Source organism: Pholis gunnellus (assembly GCF_910591455.1).
Source record: "Pholis gunnellus genome assembly, chromosome: 9".
In the NCBI taxonomy this organism is placed as follows: Eukaryota; Metazoa; Chordata; class Actinopteri; order Perciformes; family Pholidae; genus Pholis; species Pholis gunnellus.
Window position 1 is genome coordinate 18,982,319 of NC_136535.1, and position 18,389 is coordinate 19,000,707.

The 18,389-nt window shown below is 42.1% G+C and overlaps 1 protein-coding gene across 1 annotated transcript in view; it reads left to right on the plus strand.

The window, feature by feature from the left end:
* egfem1 (EGF-like and EMI domain containing 1) overlaps window positions 1-17,555 on the plus strand; it is a gene marked incomplete at its 5' end in the record, with an annotated part of 50,185 nt that extends 32,630 nt beyond the window's left edge. Inside the window, 21 exons of the mRNA XM_079165671.1 lie at window positions 223-357; window positions 1,363-1,488; window positions 1,788-1,919; window positions 2,189-2,317; window positions 2,406-2,537; window positions 2,935-3,063; window positions 6,524-6,652; window positions 7,334-7,462; window positions 8,737-8,865; window positions 8,967-9,095; window positions 9,467-9,595; window positions 9,710-9,838; window positions 11,594-11,725; window positions 12,009-12,137; window positions 12,339-12,467; window positions 14,344-14,472; window positions 14,709-14,837; window positions 14,972-15,100; window positions 16,308-16,436; window positions 16,630-16,758; window positions 17,440-17,555. Of these exons, the coding sequence (XP_079021797.1) occupies window positions 223-357; window positions 1,363-1,488; window positions 1,788-1,919; window positions 2,189-2,317; window positions 2,406-2,537; window positions 2,935-3,063; window positions 6,524-6,652; window positions 7,334-7,462; window positions 8,737-8,865; window positions 8,967-9,095; window positions 9,467-9,595; window positions 9,710-9,838; window positions 11,594-11,725; window positions 12,009-12,137; window positions 12,339-12,467; window positions 14,344-14,472; window positions 14,709-14,837; window positions 14,972-15,100; window positions 16,308-16,436; window positions 16,630-16,758; window positions 17,440-17,519 (2,672 nt within the window). The 3' untranslated portion in view covers window positions 17,520-17,555. The remainder of the gene's footprint in view (window positions 1-222; window positions 358-1,362; window positions 1,489-1,787; window positions 1,920-2,188; window positions 2,318-2,405; window positions 2,538-2,934; window positions 3,064-6,523; window positions 6,653-7,333; window positions 7,463-8,736; window positions 8,866-8,966; window positions 9,096-9,466; window positions 9,596-9,709; window positions 9,839-11,593; window positions 11,726-12,008; window positions 12,138-12,338; window positions 12,468-14,343; window positions 14,473-14,708; window positions 14,838-14,971; window positions 15,101-16,307; window positions 16,437-16,629; window positions 16,759-17,439) is intronic.
* Between the last annotated feature and the right edge of the window lie 834 nt (window positions 17,556-18,389).

The following is an 18,389-nucleotide window of genomic DNA, read 5'->3' on the forward strand; positions in this document are numbered from 1 at the left end:
CAATTGGGGCCATGCGGCGTCCTTGCAATGCCATTTTGACTTAATGGTCTACAATGGGAAAGCAGTTTAAGAAGTGGCTGTGATTGTTCCAAGAGGCCGTGATCACGGAATCAAGTCAATCGCCGGTCAAAATCCTAATAACCTGTCACAGAATGTTTGGAAGAATGTTTGGAAGTGTGCGCTGAGATTGTCCGTTAATCTTCCCACTTTGTGTGTTTGTAGAATGTGAGCTTGGCTTCTTTGGTGCGGGCTGTGAGCAACCGTGTGACTGTCCAGGTGGAGGGTCATGTGACCCAAGGACCGGAGAATGCAGTCAGCGATGTCCTGCAGGCCTACATGGAAATAAATGTCAGCTAGGTGAGACAAAGAGCTGCTTTAATGCAATTTAAAAGGGCATTGTGCATCAAACTATGAATGAGTTACGGTAAAGGAATGTAAGTAGTCAATTTCATTTAAAATATATTGTGTTTTTTGAATTTTCCAATATTTTTATCACACTACTGTTAAATTATGACGCCCCCCCTCATAGCTCGACTCCACAGCACTCTCAAGTGGCCATAACCTTTACAGAAAAGGATCATTGTCCTATTTTACGCGTACGTGTGGATATGTGAAGTGCGTGGGGTTGTACACCGACACGTTTCTACATGTGTGGTCATTGTTTGCATACTTCATGTGTAAGTGCGTGCCCTTTCTGATGTCACCACAAATTGTTATGAGTTATGGGTTTCGGAATGTTTTCAACCTTTGTCACAATCTTTTTCAATTCACCCTTGAATCTCTTTATTCTGTCCTTTTCTATTCATTCTCTGCCTCCTTTGATGGATTGAGTGGATTGAGTGGATTTAGTGGGTGAAATAAATGACGCTTCCTTCATTAATTCACCTGGTCAGTGCAGGTGTTCTTGTTATTACAAACTGTGCAAACCAAAAGTACGAGTGTGTCTCCACTGCAGGGTGTCCCTCTGGCTGTTTACTCGGCTGCTTGATGGAACGCTCAACCTTCTGTGTTGTGATCTAAAGTGATACTGTATATTGTTCAGGAGCCTCTGGTAAAAACAAGACTTTGCGTCTCCGTGGAGTGGACTAACAAAGCAGTTTTACAGTATGTCGGCACTAATGCACAGTCCAGGCCTCGGCTTGCTGGGTTTGTCAAAGCCAAATAATAAAAAAAAAAAAGGAATCCACATCTTCGGGATTGTATTTATCTTAGGTTGCAGGCCAGGTCATGACAGGGGTAATTTACTTCAGTTACTACTGCAGAGGCTATTGGCAGAGGCTGAATAAATAAACAGAAAATGATTTAGTATTTCTGCAGTTCTCTTTTTGCAATGTTACACAATCCGGCCTTGTGTGTTGCTAGCCTGCCAATCCCGGAGCTATGGCGAGAGCTGTCGTCTGACCTGCGACTGTGGAGGAGCTCCTTGTGATCCTGTGACCGGACGGTGCATCTGTCCTGCTGGGAAGACGGGACACTCCTGTCACGAAGGTACATTTATTTTGTTGTTTTTTAAAAATATATTTTATGTTCCATTGAATTTGTGTTTTAATTTCATGAAATTTTAACCTAATTATGTTTGCACTCATTGACCTCAGTATCAGCCCACTGAATAACCAGCACTTTTGGGTTGTTTGTTGCCTCTTTAAACCAAACCAATTCCTTTGCTGTGTGGCTTATTTGCCATTTAATACATTTCCTCCGCCAAAACATCTATAGGACTTTAATGAGAAATAACTAACATACGTGGTTTACTGCTCACTTCTGAAAGATACTTGGTGCTCCCCCAGACTGCCCTGATGGATTCTGGGGGTTGAAGTGCCAGTCACCATGTCCTAAATGTGAGATCAGAGGCTCCTGCAACAAGCAGACTGGTGTGTGCGACTGTAAACCAGGCTTCACGGGGAACCTCTGCCAAAATGGTGAGTTTTAATCTAATCAAGAAACGTAAAAAAAACTATTTTTGGACTATTTTGACTTCAAATTTGTATGTCTCAAAGAAAAACGAAAATGTTGCAATGATTGAACAAGTGATTAAACTGCAAATGACTGATTTGTTTTATATATGCAATACACATTTACATTATTTTACTAAAGTTTCATGTATATCAAATATATGTTACAAACCATGTGTCAGTCAAAAAGAGTGGATTACTAAAGCATCATCCTATAAATGTCATGTTGTGTACAGAGTGTCCCCCAGGTTTCCATGGACCAGGCTGCTTAAGGCGCTGTTCATGCCACCCTGACACTACGTGTGACTCACAGACTGGACGCTGCATCTGCCCTCCGGGCAAAAGAGGCCACGACTGTGCAACATGTAAGAACTGTTATTATCCTCATAAAAAAAAAAATCTAAATGCAACATTGAACATATCTCTGAGCGCAACATTTGCTGAACTTCATAGCATGCGAGTCTGGTTACTGGGGCCAAGAGTGTCTGAGTGAATGCCAGTGCAAAGAGATCTCTCTGGACTGTGACCCGATCACCGGTCACTGTGCGTGCGAGGGCGGCTTCACCGGAGACCACTGTGAAAAGAGTAAGCCAACTTCTTAAACGTCACAGTTTTAATAGGATATATTTCAGCACACACTGCCACCATGGGGCGATCGTCACTTATAACCTATTTACAACCCTGAAAGTTATTTTCTGGATATTATATTTTATCATTACATGTTTTTATTTTATGATTTCTGTACATTTCACAGGGACTTGGAATATACTATATATTTAGAGAATTTAGGAGCTTATGTAAAGCTTCTACAGTTCTGGATGTACCTACAGGAACTATATTTAGTACAACATGACATAACACAAGATAGTATTCCCCGTGGGACAGATTTCTTTTTTTAAGATGGCTACATTTGGTTAAATGCTTAAGATTTACAATATTGTTTTGCTAAATCACTCTTGATCTGCCTCTCTCGTATGTTCAGAGTGTGTGAATGGCAGTTATGGGCAGGGGTGTGTCCAGCAGTGCCAGTGTCAGAACGGAGCCCTCTGCGACCACGTGAGTGGAGCCTGCACATGTTCACCTGGACATGGTGGCACTTACTGTGAAAAAAGTAAGATTTATTTTGTTTCTCATTAGTGACTGTACAACATTTTCTATATGTTTGGAGACTTTTTAACCCGTAATCAATCTTTAACATCCCAAACATAAATAGTCAAGAGACTTGAAAGATTGATTTAAGGTCCACTTGGCACTTTTTATTAAATTCAACAATGTTAATATTAATGTACCAGAGAGTATTTTTTTGAAAGTCCTGTGCATCTTTCACTAAAAGGTGTGTTTCTGTTTTCCTTCCACAAGTATAAAACCTTCTTAAAGTGAGATTACTAGTCTTAATACACTAGAGGGCGCTGCAGGACAGTCTTCTGATTCACAGTTTGAGCGAATCGTCCCACAGATTTAATGAATCATCAGATGTAATGTCATATGAAAACCATTTTAATACCACACAAATCCCGAGATTCTTATTCGTCATTTTGGAGCAGATAGACTGTATTTCACAGGCTGCAGTCTTTTCAAGCATCCTGCCACAGGGAACCTTTCATTGTAACGAATATTATTCTCATCATATTTTTACCGAAACTACAAGACATACCAACGGTGCAAGAGTCTTAATGTAATAGATTTGTTCTTGATTATAGTCTTTGCACTTGAAGTGGCCTCATGTTATTACAAAGTGTAAGATTTAGTGTAAGTGTACTACCAGGCCCAGAAATTCATACCACCTCCGTAGTACACGGGGCATCGTAAATCATGGCCATGTCACACTAGAACAGAGCTCCACATCCCTAGCCATAACACTCTAATGGCCTCAGACGTAGACGTCACTCTGATTGGCCGTCGCGTGTGGAAATAAGGCTATCAGTCTGACCAGATTCGGTTTTTCTGAAGGCCCTTTCTCCTCAAACAGAGGTGTCCAGTTTCTCAGTCTTCTGCTGGGCCTCTTCCTTCAGGAAAAGTCAGGAAGAGGCCTGTGCTGTGAGAAGGACCAGATCTTGCTTAGTTCATCTGCTTCACAGAATTAAGATGGAAAGAGATGACTTTCTCTTTTCAGCGTTGGATTCTAGGCAGGCGATATTCGTCCACGCAACGGTTTCAAGTGCGAGACTCAGCGAGCTTGTTGCTATGGCAAAATGCATACTTTCACCGAGCACTCTTGTGGTTGATGCTAAACATTTCACTCGGGTTTTGTCAGAGGAAACACAAGCAATTGTTCTGACGTGGGTCCCGTAGACCAGACCACCTCTTTAATTAACGTGAATGGTGTTCCGTTTTCTGGTCCGCGGCTTTGATGTTTGCATCAAAATAGTTAATTTGGTCGCAGTAAAAAGAACTTGAACATCCGCGCTATTGTGGAAGAAACAGTGTTGTGTTGTTGCCGTTGTGCAGTTGACCTCTTCCAGTGTATAGACCCTGAATGGCACCAGGAAGTTCTATTCTATGTTCTCTCTATCCGCTCTATTTCTGCGGTCTGCTCTCCCCCGGCTGTGTGGTCCCTGGACCTGCTTTATGGGCTGACAGCAGTGGCTCTTACACAACCAGGGATCTGGAAATAATCCGCCTGTCTTAAAGAGCTCATTTAGTCTGGAGACGGAGTCTTTCAGCGATGGCAGTGTGTGTGTGTGTGTGTGTGTGTGGTGATGGACCGAATCCTCTGTGCCTATAATAAACAAAGACTGAGAGGGAAGAGTCTTTACTTACAAACACTTGCAGACACTGTCCTAATATCAGATGACAGATTGCTTCTCTGTGTTTAATATGGGAACCAGTCGCCCCCTGCTGGCATAAACAAATAATAAACTTTGCCATTCAGGAGGTGTCAGTACATCCCCTGAAGATTTACTGTAGAGTTTGTGTGCTCCAATAAACTTTGTCTGCTGCATTTGAAAAGGAAGAAAAGCGTTTAACATGTTGGGGTGATTACTGTGCCAGGAATAAAGACCTCATTAAAAGGGGTGCATCACTCATCTGAGATGTTTTGTGTTTATTTTTTTTATCATCATAGATGCGTTGAGCGCCCGCGTCATCTGTTCATAAATGATGTTTCAGAGAAACATTCCTCAAACATTTCCCTGCAGGAAAGAATGATGTTGCCATGCTGTCAGCGATTGCTATCATAATAATAAACAGGAGACAATAAACGATTTTGCTACAGTACTACCACAGACCTAATGTACAGCTGGGTTAAAATGACAGCATCCTCAGTGGGCTGGCTTTAATAACATCGCAGCCTAACCACTACAGAGGCAGGCAAAGACGTCACGCTGTCAGCGTGGGAACACAGCGATGGCCATGCCAGAAACTGCTGAGCAGGAAGGATGCTTTTCACAATTTGAGGCCTTCAGGGCGAAAAAAGGAGTGGGGACAGCATCATCAACTGGAGCAGGAGAAAGGAGTGTATGATGCATAAACTGTCGGGAAACACCCCGAGTACTGTGGCATTTCAAATACATAAAACCACCAAGTTACACAGTTCTGTTGCACTCCCAATTTGTGGCTTCCTTTGGTAGCATGGTCCACTGCTTTTCTTAAAAAGAAGAGGTAGCACATGAATTAAATAAAAAAAACTGCTGGCTGCTGCAATAATTGGGACAGACTCTACCCAAACCCTTACCAGATTTTTTCACATACAACTCCAATAGAAAACAGAGAGAAATGTCTGCAACCGCTGTCAATCACTCAAACTTTGTCAGCGCAAAGAGCAGCGCTGCTGTAAATAAAAACCAGAATGGAAGAACGTTTCTATTGCAAAATACAACTATTATTCTGAAGTTGGGACGTGATCTCTACAGTGAGAAATTGAGCGATGAAAAATAGGCTGTGAATAAACACAGTCATTCTTTCCTGCTCCGGTGAAGTCATGCTTACAGACAATATTTAGGTCCCAGCAGTGGAAAGGCTCATTCATCCCGCTGCCTCTGGCTTGGTTCTTGTGGATGGGAGGCAGTATGTTTACCAAACTTACTGAGTGTCAATTGACTCTACGCACACTTAAACAATCTCTCTGGCTCTCCTTGGGAATGAGAAACAGACTCTCACACTGGCATCTCCTTGCATCAGCAGCGATAGGTATGTGTGCATGTGTGTTAGGGGGGGCAGAGTAACCTGGCTTTGTTTTGTCCTGTTTTGGTGGGGCCTGTTGACTCAGCAGGTGCTCTAATTACCAGCTTTCTGTGCCCCCTCTACCCCTTAAAACAGAACGGCCTCCGAGCCGCCGTCGACTTTGATGTGGCCCAGATCCACCACACATGTGGGACATGAGCTCACTTAACGAACGCAGACGCTCTGCAAATGAACAGCCGCAGCGTGGTACTGCAATTTGATATTGGTATTTCCAGTAGGTGGTAAGACGGCGAGGGGAAAGTAGGAGGAGAGATTGAGAGATGAGGAAGGGAAGAGAAAGAACTAAAAAAAAAATAAATAAAAATGTTGGCATCTATCTGGACCTTTTCCTGTCCTCTTCTGTGAAGCTGCCAGTTCTAACCAGTCGGATGTTTTATCTTGGCCCACAGTGTGCCCGGACGGCTTTTACGGTCTTGACTGTGGCCAGATGTGCGAGTGCAGGAACGGTGCCCGCTGCCACCACATCACAGGAGCCTGCCTATGCACCGCCGGCTGGGCAGGACCACACTGCATTCTGGGTAATGGAAGCCACATCATTAAAACGGGGTGTGAGGGAGGCCCTCACTGCAGCCCATCACGACATCCTCTCCTTAAACACAACTATGATGTGTTTGCGGATAATTATCTCTATAATGAGACATTGCCAATGACTTTTTTTTAGGGATGGGTAAGGGTGGAGGAAGGAGGGACAAGAGTGCCCTCTGGCACACATGGTTGAATTGAGGTCTATTCTGGATAAATGCACACATGTGTTTATAGCGATCAACATTAGGAAAGGGAGAAGACCCTTTAGTAGCTAACCAATCAGTGTTCTCATGCTAAAGTTTCATGCCGCTTGTTTTAATGAAGCCAATGAAATCCCCACTAAAGTTCTTAGTCTGTCATTCTGCAGTCTTATTCAAGACTTTCCTTTTGCCACTGCCATTTTGTGGTCCTGACTACTACAGCCAGCAGAAAGCCACTCGCAAGACTTAATGATGCATCTCTGTCATTAGTGCATTTTCCCCCTGTCTTAAGACTCCAAATGTCTTCTTGGACTTTCATCATTAAGGAGGCGTTTACAGTACGTGTGATGAAAATGTGTCAAAATGTCCTGTAGCTCTTCAGTGCGATACATTTGCTGCAAATATAAGCTAAGTCAACACTGGCTGTCCTCCGTTTGTATTATGTTATCGTGTATGTGTGGTTTGTGTGGGTAGAATGCCCAGACGGTAATTTTGGGGAGCAGTGCAGTCAGACCTGTGAGTGTCAGAACGGAGCCAGGTGTGACCACGTCACCGGGCGATGCAGCTGTGCAGCGGGGTGGACTGGAGTCAGCTGCCAACTGTGTGAGTAGCTAATCACTCAGCATGGCAAACCCTGTCAAATGTTTTGCTGCTGTTTTCTTAAAGGGCAATACCGGTGGGTTTTCATGTCTTAGCTCATGTAATACAAATAAGCTATACTTTACATCACAGCTATCCATCTTACAAACCATACTACTGTGTTTTGGAAAGTTGGATGTATTTTATCTGCGGTTTTCATTCATTTTCATGCGATATATTGATGAGTAAACTCTTAAAATTTGCTCGACAAACTTGATGTTACACAACCTGGGCAAGTCTTAAAGAGTCTGATAGTTTATTTCTACATTTTAGAAATCAATGGATAACAATCGCTACCTACAATTGAATTGCCTGTTTCCAAAAAGGGTCCGCAAAAGCTGAAAAAGCAGACATTTTGTAGTCAAAGAGACAATTTGTAAATCGCACTGGTATCATCCTTTAGAGGCACTATTCAAATGATAATTTCAGAAGTTTGAGATCAGTAGAAATACCCTCCCGGTTTCTTGCATGGGTATAAACATATGCACATAAACAAATAATGCACACCTCAGCAGTAAAAACATGAATGATAATTGCACATACAGGTTTACTTGTAGCGTCAATATGAGTATCGGACAGCGTGTGGGCTGCACCCTCCTAATTGTTGACTTTCAGCTTCCTCATGTGCAAACCCATAACGAACAATAATGATGATAAGTGATTAATATACGTATGTATGTGTGTATATATATATATATATATATATATATATATATATATATATATATATATATATATATATATATATATACACACACACACACACACACACACACACACACACACGTAAACAATAGAAACTCCACAGCGGCTGCAGAAACTAACACACATATCAAAGCAAATTAGAGACTACACAGCTTTTACACACCGCGAAGCGCACACACTGCGAACACAGACACACCTGCAGGACTTTTTTGTTTTGTTTTTACTCTGTCATGGATGTGACATTAAGTGTAGTGAAGTAGGGCTCAAAGTACACAAAAAAATGATTTTGCTACAGTAACTGTAAATGTAATTTGTTACTGCCGCCCCTGGTACTGAGCTAGATAGATGGACATGGTGCATACTGTTGGATGATAAATATTATTTAATAATCAATCTCACATTGATACAAATATCATACAAGCTTAGTATTTATATTAATACGAAACTGTTATACAATCGTGTGCATTATTTTCTTAAAACCCATTCATGTCATTAACTCACTATACTGTACTGTGTTACGTGTGTGAGTTCAGCCTGTCCCGCAGGACAACATGGGGAAAACTGTTCTGGTCAATGTCTGTGTCGACATGGAGGCTCCTGTGATAGCACGACTGGCCATTGCTCCTGCCCGCCCGGCTGGACTGGAGCCGCCTGTGAGTTAGGTGAGTCCTACAGCAGCACCATGTATTACATCGGGAGGAATCGAAGGGAAACACATGACTCAAACTATTCAAACCCTTGAAATCCTTTCCCTCTCTCCTAGAGTGCGAGGAAGGACGTTATGGAAAGAACTGCACTGAAGCCTGCAGCTGTACGAATGGAGGGAGATGTGACAGAGTGACGGGAAGATGCGTGTGTCTGCCAGGTTGGATAGGAGAGCTCTGTCAGTCAGGTGACTTCACATCAACGCTGTTGCATTACAGGACATTAGTTCTTATTTAGCTTTTTATTGGTATAGTGCATACAGTTTTATCTGGAACCTGTTTTTTACCTGCCCCATTGAGATGTATAGATACATAGTCAACCTGCCATCCAGCAGTTTCCCTCTGTGCAGCAGTTACAAATGTTTCCGTGTAGCATCAGCGAAACAAAAGTGAAGGTTTACTTACTTCTGGAATTATAAACCTTGCTTGCTCAAAACACTTGGTGCAATTAGCCTCTGGTATATAATCATAAAAGTCATTATTTCATAAAGTGTTGTTCTCAGAGTTTAATGTTGTGTGTTGTCTGAATTTGTACATTTGTGTCTTTTATTTTTTGGAGCCTGTTCTAAGGGATTCTTTGGAGAGGGCTGTGAGCAGAGGTGCGACTGTGTCCGTAGCTCAAGTTGCCACCATGTGACGGGTCGCTGTGAGTGCGAGCCAGGCTGGAGGGGAGCCAGGTGTGACAGACGTGAGTGTGTAAGGAGCCGAGGAAATTGAAACGGAATGAAAGTGGCAATTGAGGAGCGCTGAACATGAGAGAAAACTGGCTGATGTGTACCTGCATGTGTGTGTCGACACACAGCCTGCCTTCCGGGGTCCTACGGCGCTTCCTGTGCCCGACGGTGTCAGTGCCAAGCCGGGGTGTCCTGTCACCATGAGACGGGGAGATGTGGGTGCCCAGCTGGACTCACAGGGACTGGCTGCGAGAAAAGTAAGAATGACAAGAAAACATAAAATTGGCAAAGTAAGTCTTGCAAGCGTATTCATTTGTAGCATTTTAATTTGCTCAGTTGTAAAAGGCAAACTCAATTCTTGCACAATGTCACGACTGGTGATTGAGAGAGCCTTGGCACATGGCTAATATCACTGTCATGCATTTAAAACCATGGCTGACATATGGGCTTTGTTGATAGAACACTGTCATCCCGAAACGCACCACTCCCATCAGGAAGGAAAGGCACCATGGGAGTAAAGTGATCACCAAGAATCATTCCGTTAATACTGATTAAAATTTCTTTTCCTTTTTTTTCTTCCTGGTCCTCCTGGGAAAGATTACCGTTTATTCTATTCCGAGAAATGCACTCTGCACCGGCACTAAACCCTCACTGTCACAGGGCTTTATGCTAATGTTTTATTATGTAGACCATACCCTTTAAGACTATATACGAGCAGCTTCACCACTCCTTCTACCTCCCCCCCCTCACCACCTCAGCTCCCTTCCTCTCCTCACACGCTCCCCAGACATCTGATAAATGTTACACACCAGTTGCCAAGTAAAACAGAAGGCATTGTTTTTGTCTCCTCGGCGGCGGATAAGGGCCTTTGGAAGGCAGACATGCATAATGACAGCGCCGTAATTGCCTCTTTAGTCTGGAGTCCTTGCTTATCTGTCCCCCACGCTGCCTGCTGCTGCCTGACTGAGTAACTGAGTGCTGCGGTCTCACCCGAAAACATGTTCGGTTCACAGATTCATCTTGTTGGCCATGACTGATTGTCTGTGGACTCCATTCATTATTGTGATGAGTATATGTGGATGTATGCAGAAAGGCTGTGTGAAAGAATGTCGCTCTGCGTCCATTGGGGTTTGAACAGGGTAGCTGGGAGTTTGGGTTTTGTTACCAGTCAATACTGAATGCCCCAGTATGTTCACAGAGTAACAGAGGAGGGAGAGCAAAATGGCGCTCGTCTTTGTTCGCACAAACTACTGTAACTTTTCACTAACTTACCATTTACACTTCTGTTACAGTTATGTAAAGAAAATAACAAGTTTCTCTAATCAAATAACCCTACTTTTTAGCTAGCTAGCTAGCATTAGCTTGCCAGCTAGCATTACTGTAGTTGTGGAGCTGTTAGCAAAAGCTTAGCTAGCATAGTATAAATTATTGTTAAGTTAAATAATTTGATGATTAAAAATAAAAAGACACCCATTACAAACTAATAATCTAGTTGTGGAATTCAGATAATTATTTTGAGCAAAATTCTGAAGATAGAATTCAGTGCATTCAGAAAGTATTCGGAAACTTCTCCTTTTTCACATCTTATGTTACAACCTTAAATCTTTACTCAATACCCAACACTGACAATGCCAAAATGAGGTGTTTGCAAATTTCTTAAAAAAAAATAAAAAATGAAATATCACATTGATATAGGTATTTAGGCCCTCAAGTGGGTACTAGTTGAATCATCTTTGGCTGTAATTACAGTCTCAGGTCTTCTTGGGTATGATGCGACAAGCTTTGCACACTGAATTTGAAAATGTGCACTGTATATGTTTAACACAAGCCATAAAGATTCTAATACTTGTCATTTTGACCCACTTCTTGAACACGGTATTATCAAATGATCTATGCATCTATGAGTTTAGGAAAGTTTCTCTGCAGATCATATGCCCACTTCTTTCTACATTTGAACAAACAGTCCCACTGTTGTGTATATATGTGATATATTTGTGGATGTATCATCTTAGCTTGTCCTGCTGGCATGTTCGGGCAAAACTGCAGCAAGCTGTGCCAATGTTCAGGAGATCAAGAGCAGTGCCATCCTGTGACGGGGAAATGTAGCTGCTTACCTGGTTACTACGGGGCACGCTGTGAGCTACGTAAGTGCAATATGTACCATTCTGTAGTAAAACAGGGAGCTGGGTGGGAGAAATGTGGTAGTTGTGTATACATTTGGCCCATCTTGTAGATTTCCATTGAAGTCAAAATCATTTTTTTATGATTGACTGTGAAATGTTCATATTTTTACAAATAATTCCCTTGTTACTTGTCTGCTGTATACTGCAAGTAAAATACCCATAAAATCTCAGTCCAATAACAACGATTGACCTTTTACCCTATTTTCAATTCCCTTTCCGACTCATGACTGTGGTTTATCTCCAGGATGTCGAGCGGGGACTTTTGGGCCAAACTGCAAGTCCAGATGCAGCTGCATCAATGGTGGTCGCTGTGACTTCAGGACTGGAATCTGTTACTGTCCTCCTGGCTTTATTGGAGCTGACTGCAGCTCAAGTGAGTCTAGAAACCTTGCACCTGTCTGTACTCCACATTGAAAGTCCTTCTGCGCCCCTTTATTATCATTTTTGGGAGTTAGTGTTTTAGGGATGTTGGTCATTTCAGTTTCCTCGTTATATTGGGAGAATTCTGGCTTTTGTAAATAAGATATTTATCTTCATAACGTTTGTGTGAATGAAGACATGTTTATTTATGCAGGCTGTCCGAGTGGGTACTACGGGAAGGACTGTGCTAAGCTGTGCTCCTGTGAGGAAGGAGGGCAGTGCCACTCAGCAAATGGGAAGTGTATCTGTGCCCCTGGTAGGATGGGACAGTCCTGCCAACAAGGTAACACTAAAACGAATGTATTGCTTGTTTATGCTTCTAGCTATGACAGACCAGTCCTTGTTGTTTATGATAGACAATTTTATCAAGTTTATTTGGTGCATGTTATGAGAGTATGAATCATTTTAATAGTCAAGTTTAGTCTTAATTATTTATATATATATATATATATATATATATATATATATATATATATATATATATATATATATATATATATAAGCAATATATTTGCACTACTACCTTGCACCAAGGCAGATTCTCACATAGCACACACACGATATACACAATAGTATAAATATTATTTGATATTTGAAAATGTATAAAGGGAAATCTATATCGCTTTTTATCTTACTATTTGAGACATAAAGCTGCAGCCGTAGCCTAAAGGCTCATGTCTCCAAAGCCAATTGTATAATATAGTAAGGACTGGTCTAGCAGGCAGCCGAGCGAAAGCTCAGTTATATATATATATTTTCTAAAATATATTATTTATGTTATTGTTAACATTCACTCATCTTAATGTTCTATAGAAAGAATCTATTCAATAAATGTTGCTTGTTAATACCTCTTCTGTTCTGTAAAGCGTTACAGGAGCTTTGACTACAGTCGTCCTCTCCACTCTGATAATGATAAAGAAATTAATTTAACAGAAATTGCAATTACATGCAAGCATTAAGACATTCTCAAGTTTAATAAACAATGTGTTCATATTAAAGATTGCTCTAAATTAGTCATTAAATCAGTTTCCAGCTTGTTTTAATATCTTGAGATCTGGCGCCAACCACTTCCTCTGGATGAAATCAGAAATGTGTACATCATTTCCTCATGCAAGCATAGTCAGATCTAACCACCTGTTAAAATGCTCCAGAAAACAGGAAATGATATCTACTCTGTTACATCTAGTTGGATTGTTAGTAGTTAACGGCAGTAGTTAAGATGTGCAGCAGTAGTGATACTTAGTTATTGTGAGTATTAGCAAATGATTCAAGTGAAACAAAAGTACTATTAACGGTAAAGGCAGTAGGGTTAAAAGAATAAATCCCTATCTACTGAATTACAAGAGGCAATTCATCATTCAACTTTGATTAAAAATGCATCACAGGATTCATCAACATGGGTTGTTTCTAGCTTTTTATCTTTTATCCTACACACAGAGTCACCACTGTGGCTGACATGCATCAGTGGGAACCACTGGCCCTGATGAGCTCTTCAGAAATAGGAAGCCTATAGCTGGAAAGTGAGAAACCACTAAAAACGATGAAGCATTTTTCAACATTTCTCGCTGTATATTTCAGTAATAAATTCTCCTTTTCCTCCGTTTGAGGCCTCTGATGATCACAGGGCTCCTTTCCCGGGAAACAGAGGGCGAGTTTGGCTTTCTTAATCACTCCCTTTATCAGCAATTCAGCTGGATTGCAAGCGGGGATTTCCATTACTGCCTGCGCTAAATGTCCTCTCCTTTAGTCTCCTGCATTGGACGTACCACCTCTTAAGTCCCTCTTGTTGAATGTTTACAGAAACCTATAAGTAGCTCGTTCTCCGTGTTCCGTGTCGCTGGATTTGGCAAGGAAGCAAATAAATAAACAGGAAAATCAAAGACTGCTTGCTTATTGTTTTCCCAATCTAAATTACCCAGAGAAACATGATTACTCTTTCATATCAGTGCCAAATTAAGACTGCTTTGCCATCTCTTTAATGAACTGTTGCCTAAATAAACATGAATTTGGTCAGTGCAATCTTCTATAGATGTGTGTGTGTGTGTGTGTGAAAGAGACAGACAAACTGCACTGTGTGTTGTCCGTGTGTCTTACTGATTGCCGAGTAGAACTGCTGTAGGTTTTGTCTTGTCCTGATATTCTCTGAATGTTTCTTTTAGCGTGTCCGAGGGGGCGCTACGGCCTGCAGTGCAGGAACACATGCAGCTGTCAGAACGTGGGTCTGTGTGACCCCGGCGATGGGTCTTGCAAGTGTGGACTAGGCTGGACCGGACCCCGCTGTGACACTGGTACAACTTCACAGGCAACTTCACGGACACAGCAGAAAATAGTCTGAACTGAACAAAACAGTGTGCTGTTCACAGGGAATCAAAAACAACGATAACCAACATCAAAACTGATCAGAGAAAAAGAAACGCACTTCAATTCGTTGACATTTATGGACAATACTCGCAGGACATTCTTACAATACGATTTCTGCTGAAATGAAGATGTATAACTTAAGTTTATGTGTGTGTTTGTGCAGCCTGTTCACAAGGACAATATGGGCTGGATTGTGCAGAAGAGTGTCCATGCCTCAACAATGGGACCTGTGACCGTTTTACTGGCACCTGCGGATGTGCTGCTGGATTCTATGGCCACGCCTGCCAACACAGTATGCAAACACTCACATGTTTGTAACGTAACTTGAATGAACCTTGATACAACATGATTACGTGACCATTATTAACCGTACGCTGAAACAAGTAGTCTCAACCATGAATTCATTGTCTTGTGTGTCTCTCTTAGAATGCCCACCGGGGTTCTTTGGAGTGAACTGTGCTCACATGTGTGACTGTAAAGTGGGGCACACATGTGACCATGTGACCGGCCAATGTGTGTGTCCACCAGGTTACTATGGCCCACAATGCCAAAGACGTGAGTATGCACACGACTATCTACTAAAATCCATTAAACCACATGTAAGCATGTTCAGTGGGCAGAGATTTTAATTGAATTAAACAAAGTCCCCTTTAAAGAAAACAGATATCTGTATTTGATGGGTTTTGAGCAGAGAAACACCATCAAGCACACATGCTCACACTGTCTGTGCACATTAATAAACAGCCACCTGGATGCGCAGCTGCAATAAGACACGGGCAGATAGGAGCAACACGAATAAGAGATTTCCCGGCAAAAAAACAAAAAACGAGTGGTGTCTGGCTGGCAGACAGACAGACAGGCTAGTAGGTAGGTGGGCAGGCAAGCAGCCTAGTTATTTGATGAGAGACAGGTGTTTCCCGACTGCTTAATGCATTCCTGTTACATCCCTGTGCCCTCCTGCCTGCTCGCGGGGCTCTCAGCCGCTGTGTCAGCGCCTAAATGGCCACTTCAGTCCCAGCAGGAGCTACAGTATGACTGAGCATTGCAGACCAGCTGCAGCCACAGGCTCCAGAGACAAAGCCTGGCTCTTGTCTGTGTGCACTACAGCTACTTGTGCACGTGGGTGGATCCGTTTTCTTAACTACATGCACTTGCGTCCGTTTGTGTGCGTGTGTGTGTACTTATTTTTTGGGCTTTAATTTGGCGATTGTATTGATTAACACACATGTGCACAAACATATGAACTGCACTCATGTGCAGAAACGTCAGGAAAAGGGAAACGATTTTGGCATCAGAATTAGCTTGTAAACTGGATGCTTGTGTGATACAATCCAGTCGTGCACGTTGTCGCTCAACTCCAACTATACGGTCTCCAATCTCAATGGAATTGCGAATGGGACTGTCAACGATGAGCAGTGCATGGAAAAGGAAGTCTTGGCCCACAGAAATATAGACCGATAGACCGACAGACCGTCAGACCAATAGGTTCCAAGACTGCATGAGTGTGGTCTTACATTTTAACATTTAAATGCCCATAAAGATTGAAAAGTGAGAATATGTTGCTCATCATCACATTCCTTCATCATCAGGTCTGGATTTAATTATATGGGGCATTGTTTAGTTAGTTAACGTATCCTTTATATGGAAAGTGATCATGTGAAAGAATGCCAGTTGCCTTTATGCATCTAATTTATAATTTGTATGTTAATGAAGACAATCAAAGTGCTCTTAATTACAACCATACATTTTTTTTTTTTTTCAGGGTGTGAATCTGGCAGGTTTGGACTGAGCTGTGGACAGTCCTGTGACTGTGCTGGCGATTCCCCATGTGACCCATCGACTGGACGGTGCCTCTGCCCCCCAGGAAGGACAGGACAGAGATGTGAAAAAGGTAGAGGTCGCCTTGAGGGAAGCACGCTTTCAATGTTCAGATGTAATGAGTAGAAATTCGGAAAACGCCGCTCTGAATTGTACACACTCTAACCCTTACGCCGGGCTTGTCAATGATTATTCAAATTTGAAAAGGTGATACTCCTTTTTTTAAACCTCTCTCTCACCCTACCACTCTGTCTTTTCTGTCTCAGACTGCGGTGGAGACCGTTATGGCCCCGACTGCTCCCTGCCGTGTCAGTGCTCCCACAGGGCCCGCTGTGATGGGCTGAATGGGCGATGCCTGTGCCCGCTCACCTGGCTGGGCCCCACCTGTAGCGAAGGTAAACCTAAGCTAAACCTAATCTAACCCTATTCAAATCATTTCAATTTCATGTTAGAGTAAGCGGTCATTTGAGCACTGAATGTACTTGACTCTACATGGAATGAATTTTCTTTGATAGATGCGATTGTGAAAAGGTTCATGTTTTTATGTGTTTTTTAACCATCTTTTTTGTTTTGAAGTCTGTTATCTGTGTTTTTATGCACGCTACCATCAAGATCAGGAACCCTTATGAAATAGATTTCAAATCTCAATGGATTATACTGGAGAAAGAAAGGTTAAATAAAACATTTAAAAAGCCGTGAATGCTAAAAAAACACACACACACACAACTTGGGTTGTCAAGCTAAAGCAAAATGGACACACACACACACACAAGGTCACAGGCTGTAAAGCTGAACCAGCTTTATTGAAATACCGTGTCATGAAGTGTGAGAGGCTGAGCCCCATCACTCTGTGTGTCACCCTGTCTCCCTCAATAGCTGCTCCTGTCTCCTGACAGTTATTTTAATCTGCACCCAGCATGGAGCCGGGCTCAAGGCTGTCTTCGTTTTACCTCCTCAAAGCCAAGCACACGGGAGACTACGTACCAGTTACTTCTCCTCTAAAACCCCAGAACATTTGCTTTTAATTTTCAAATAGTGCTGATGTCTTTCTTGCTTCCCCCCCCCCTTCTTTTCAGCACTGCTACACCAAACCCCAGCACCGTTGAACTTTTCTGTGTCCCAAAGAAAGAGAAGAGCAGGCAGCAAAACCACATAACCCAAGCTGAGGTGCAGAGTCCTGACTGGACGTTGGAACATGGGACTTGGCTCTGTGAAGCATTACTCAGATCATCTTGGTAAAAGGTGATGCTAGTAATATTATGGTTTTGTGAAACTGGTACTCAGCTGTCAGAAACTGGCACTCCATCCCTGAGCCTGGAGCTCGAGGTAATCATCACCCAGTGGACCAGGCATGTGAGGGGCCCTCAAAAAGGACCATAAACCCTTAACCCTCCCCAGACTGTCTACGATTTAAAGTCCAGGGTTACAAAGACTTCTTAGCAATACACACAAATACCTGCATCACATTTGTGACTATTGCTGATGGGAAGCGGTTCATTTGCGTTCCAGTTTTACATTTAATGAGCCGTTTAAGTTTCCGTCTTAAGGGCATTTGGACAAGATGTGACTGAATCTGATACTCTCTTGTCACTGGAGAAACCTAATGGTGAGCTTAACAAAATAATCATGATAATAATAATACAATACAAAGCATATTTCTGGTTAAAATCAAATACCTCTAAAACTGAGAAAGAAAGATATGAATAACATATTTACTCATTCTGGAAAATAAAACACCGACATCTACACATATAGGGAGTGCAGACAAGTTCGCTACAAAAATATGGTTCAATAGGAAGACCGAAGGTTTTTTCCACAAAAAGTCAAATTACATCTGACTCAATTTCTAGAAATGTATCGATCAACATGCAAAGCACAGTTCTCGCATCCTCATCAAACTATTATGTAATTCACTTCCATCATACAGAAGGACTGGCATTACCTACATACATCTTATCTGTGCGCTTATTCCAGCACTTGTAATTTCATGCTTTTCATTTCACACATTGCCTTGTATTTTTTGTGA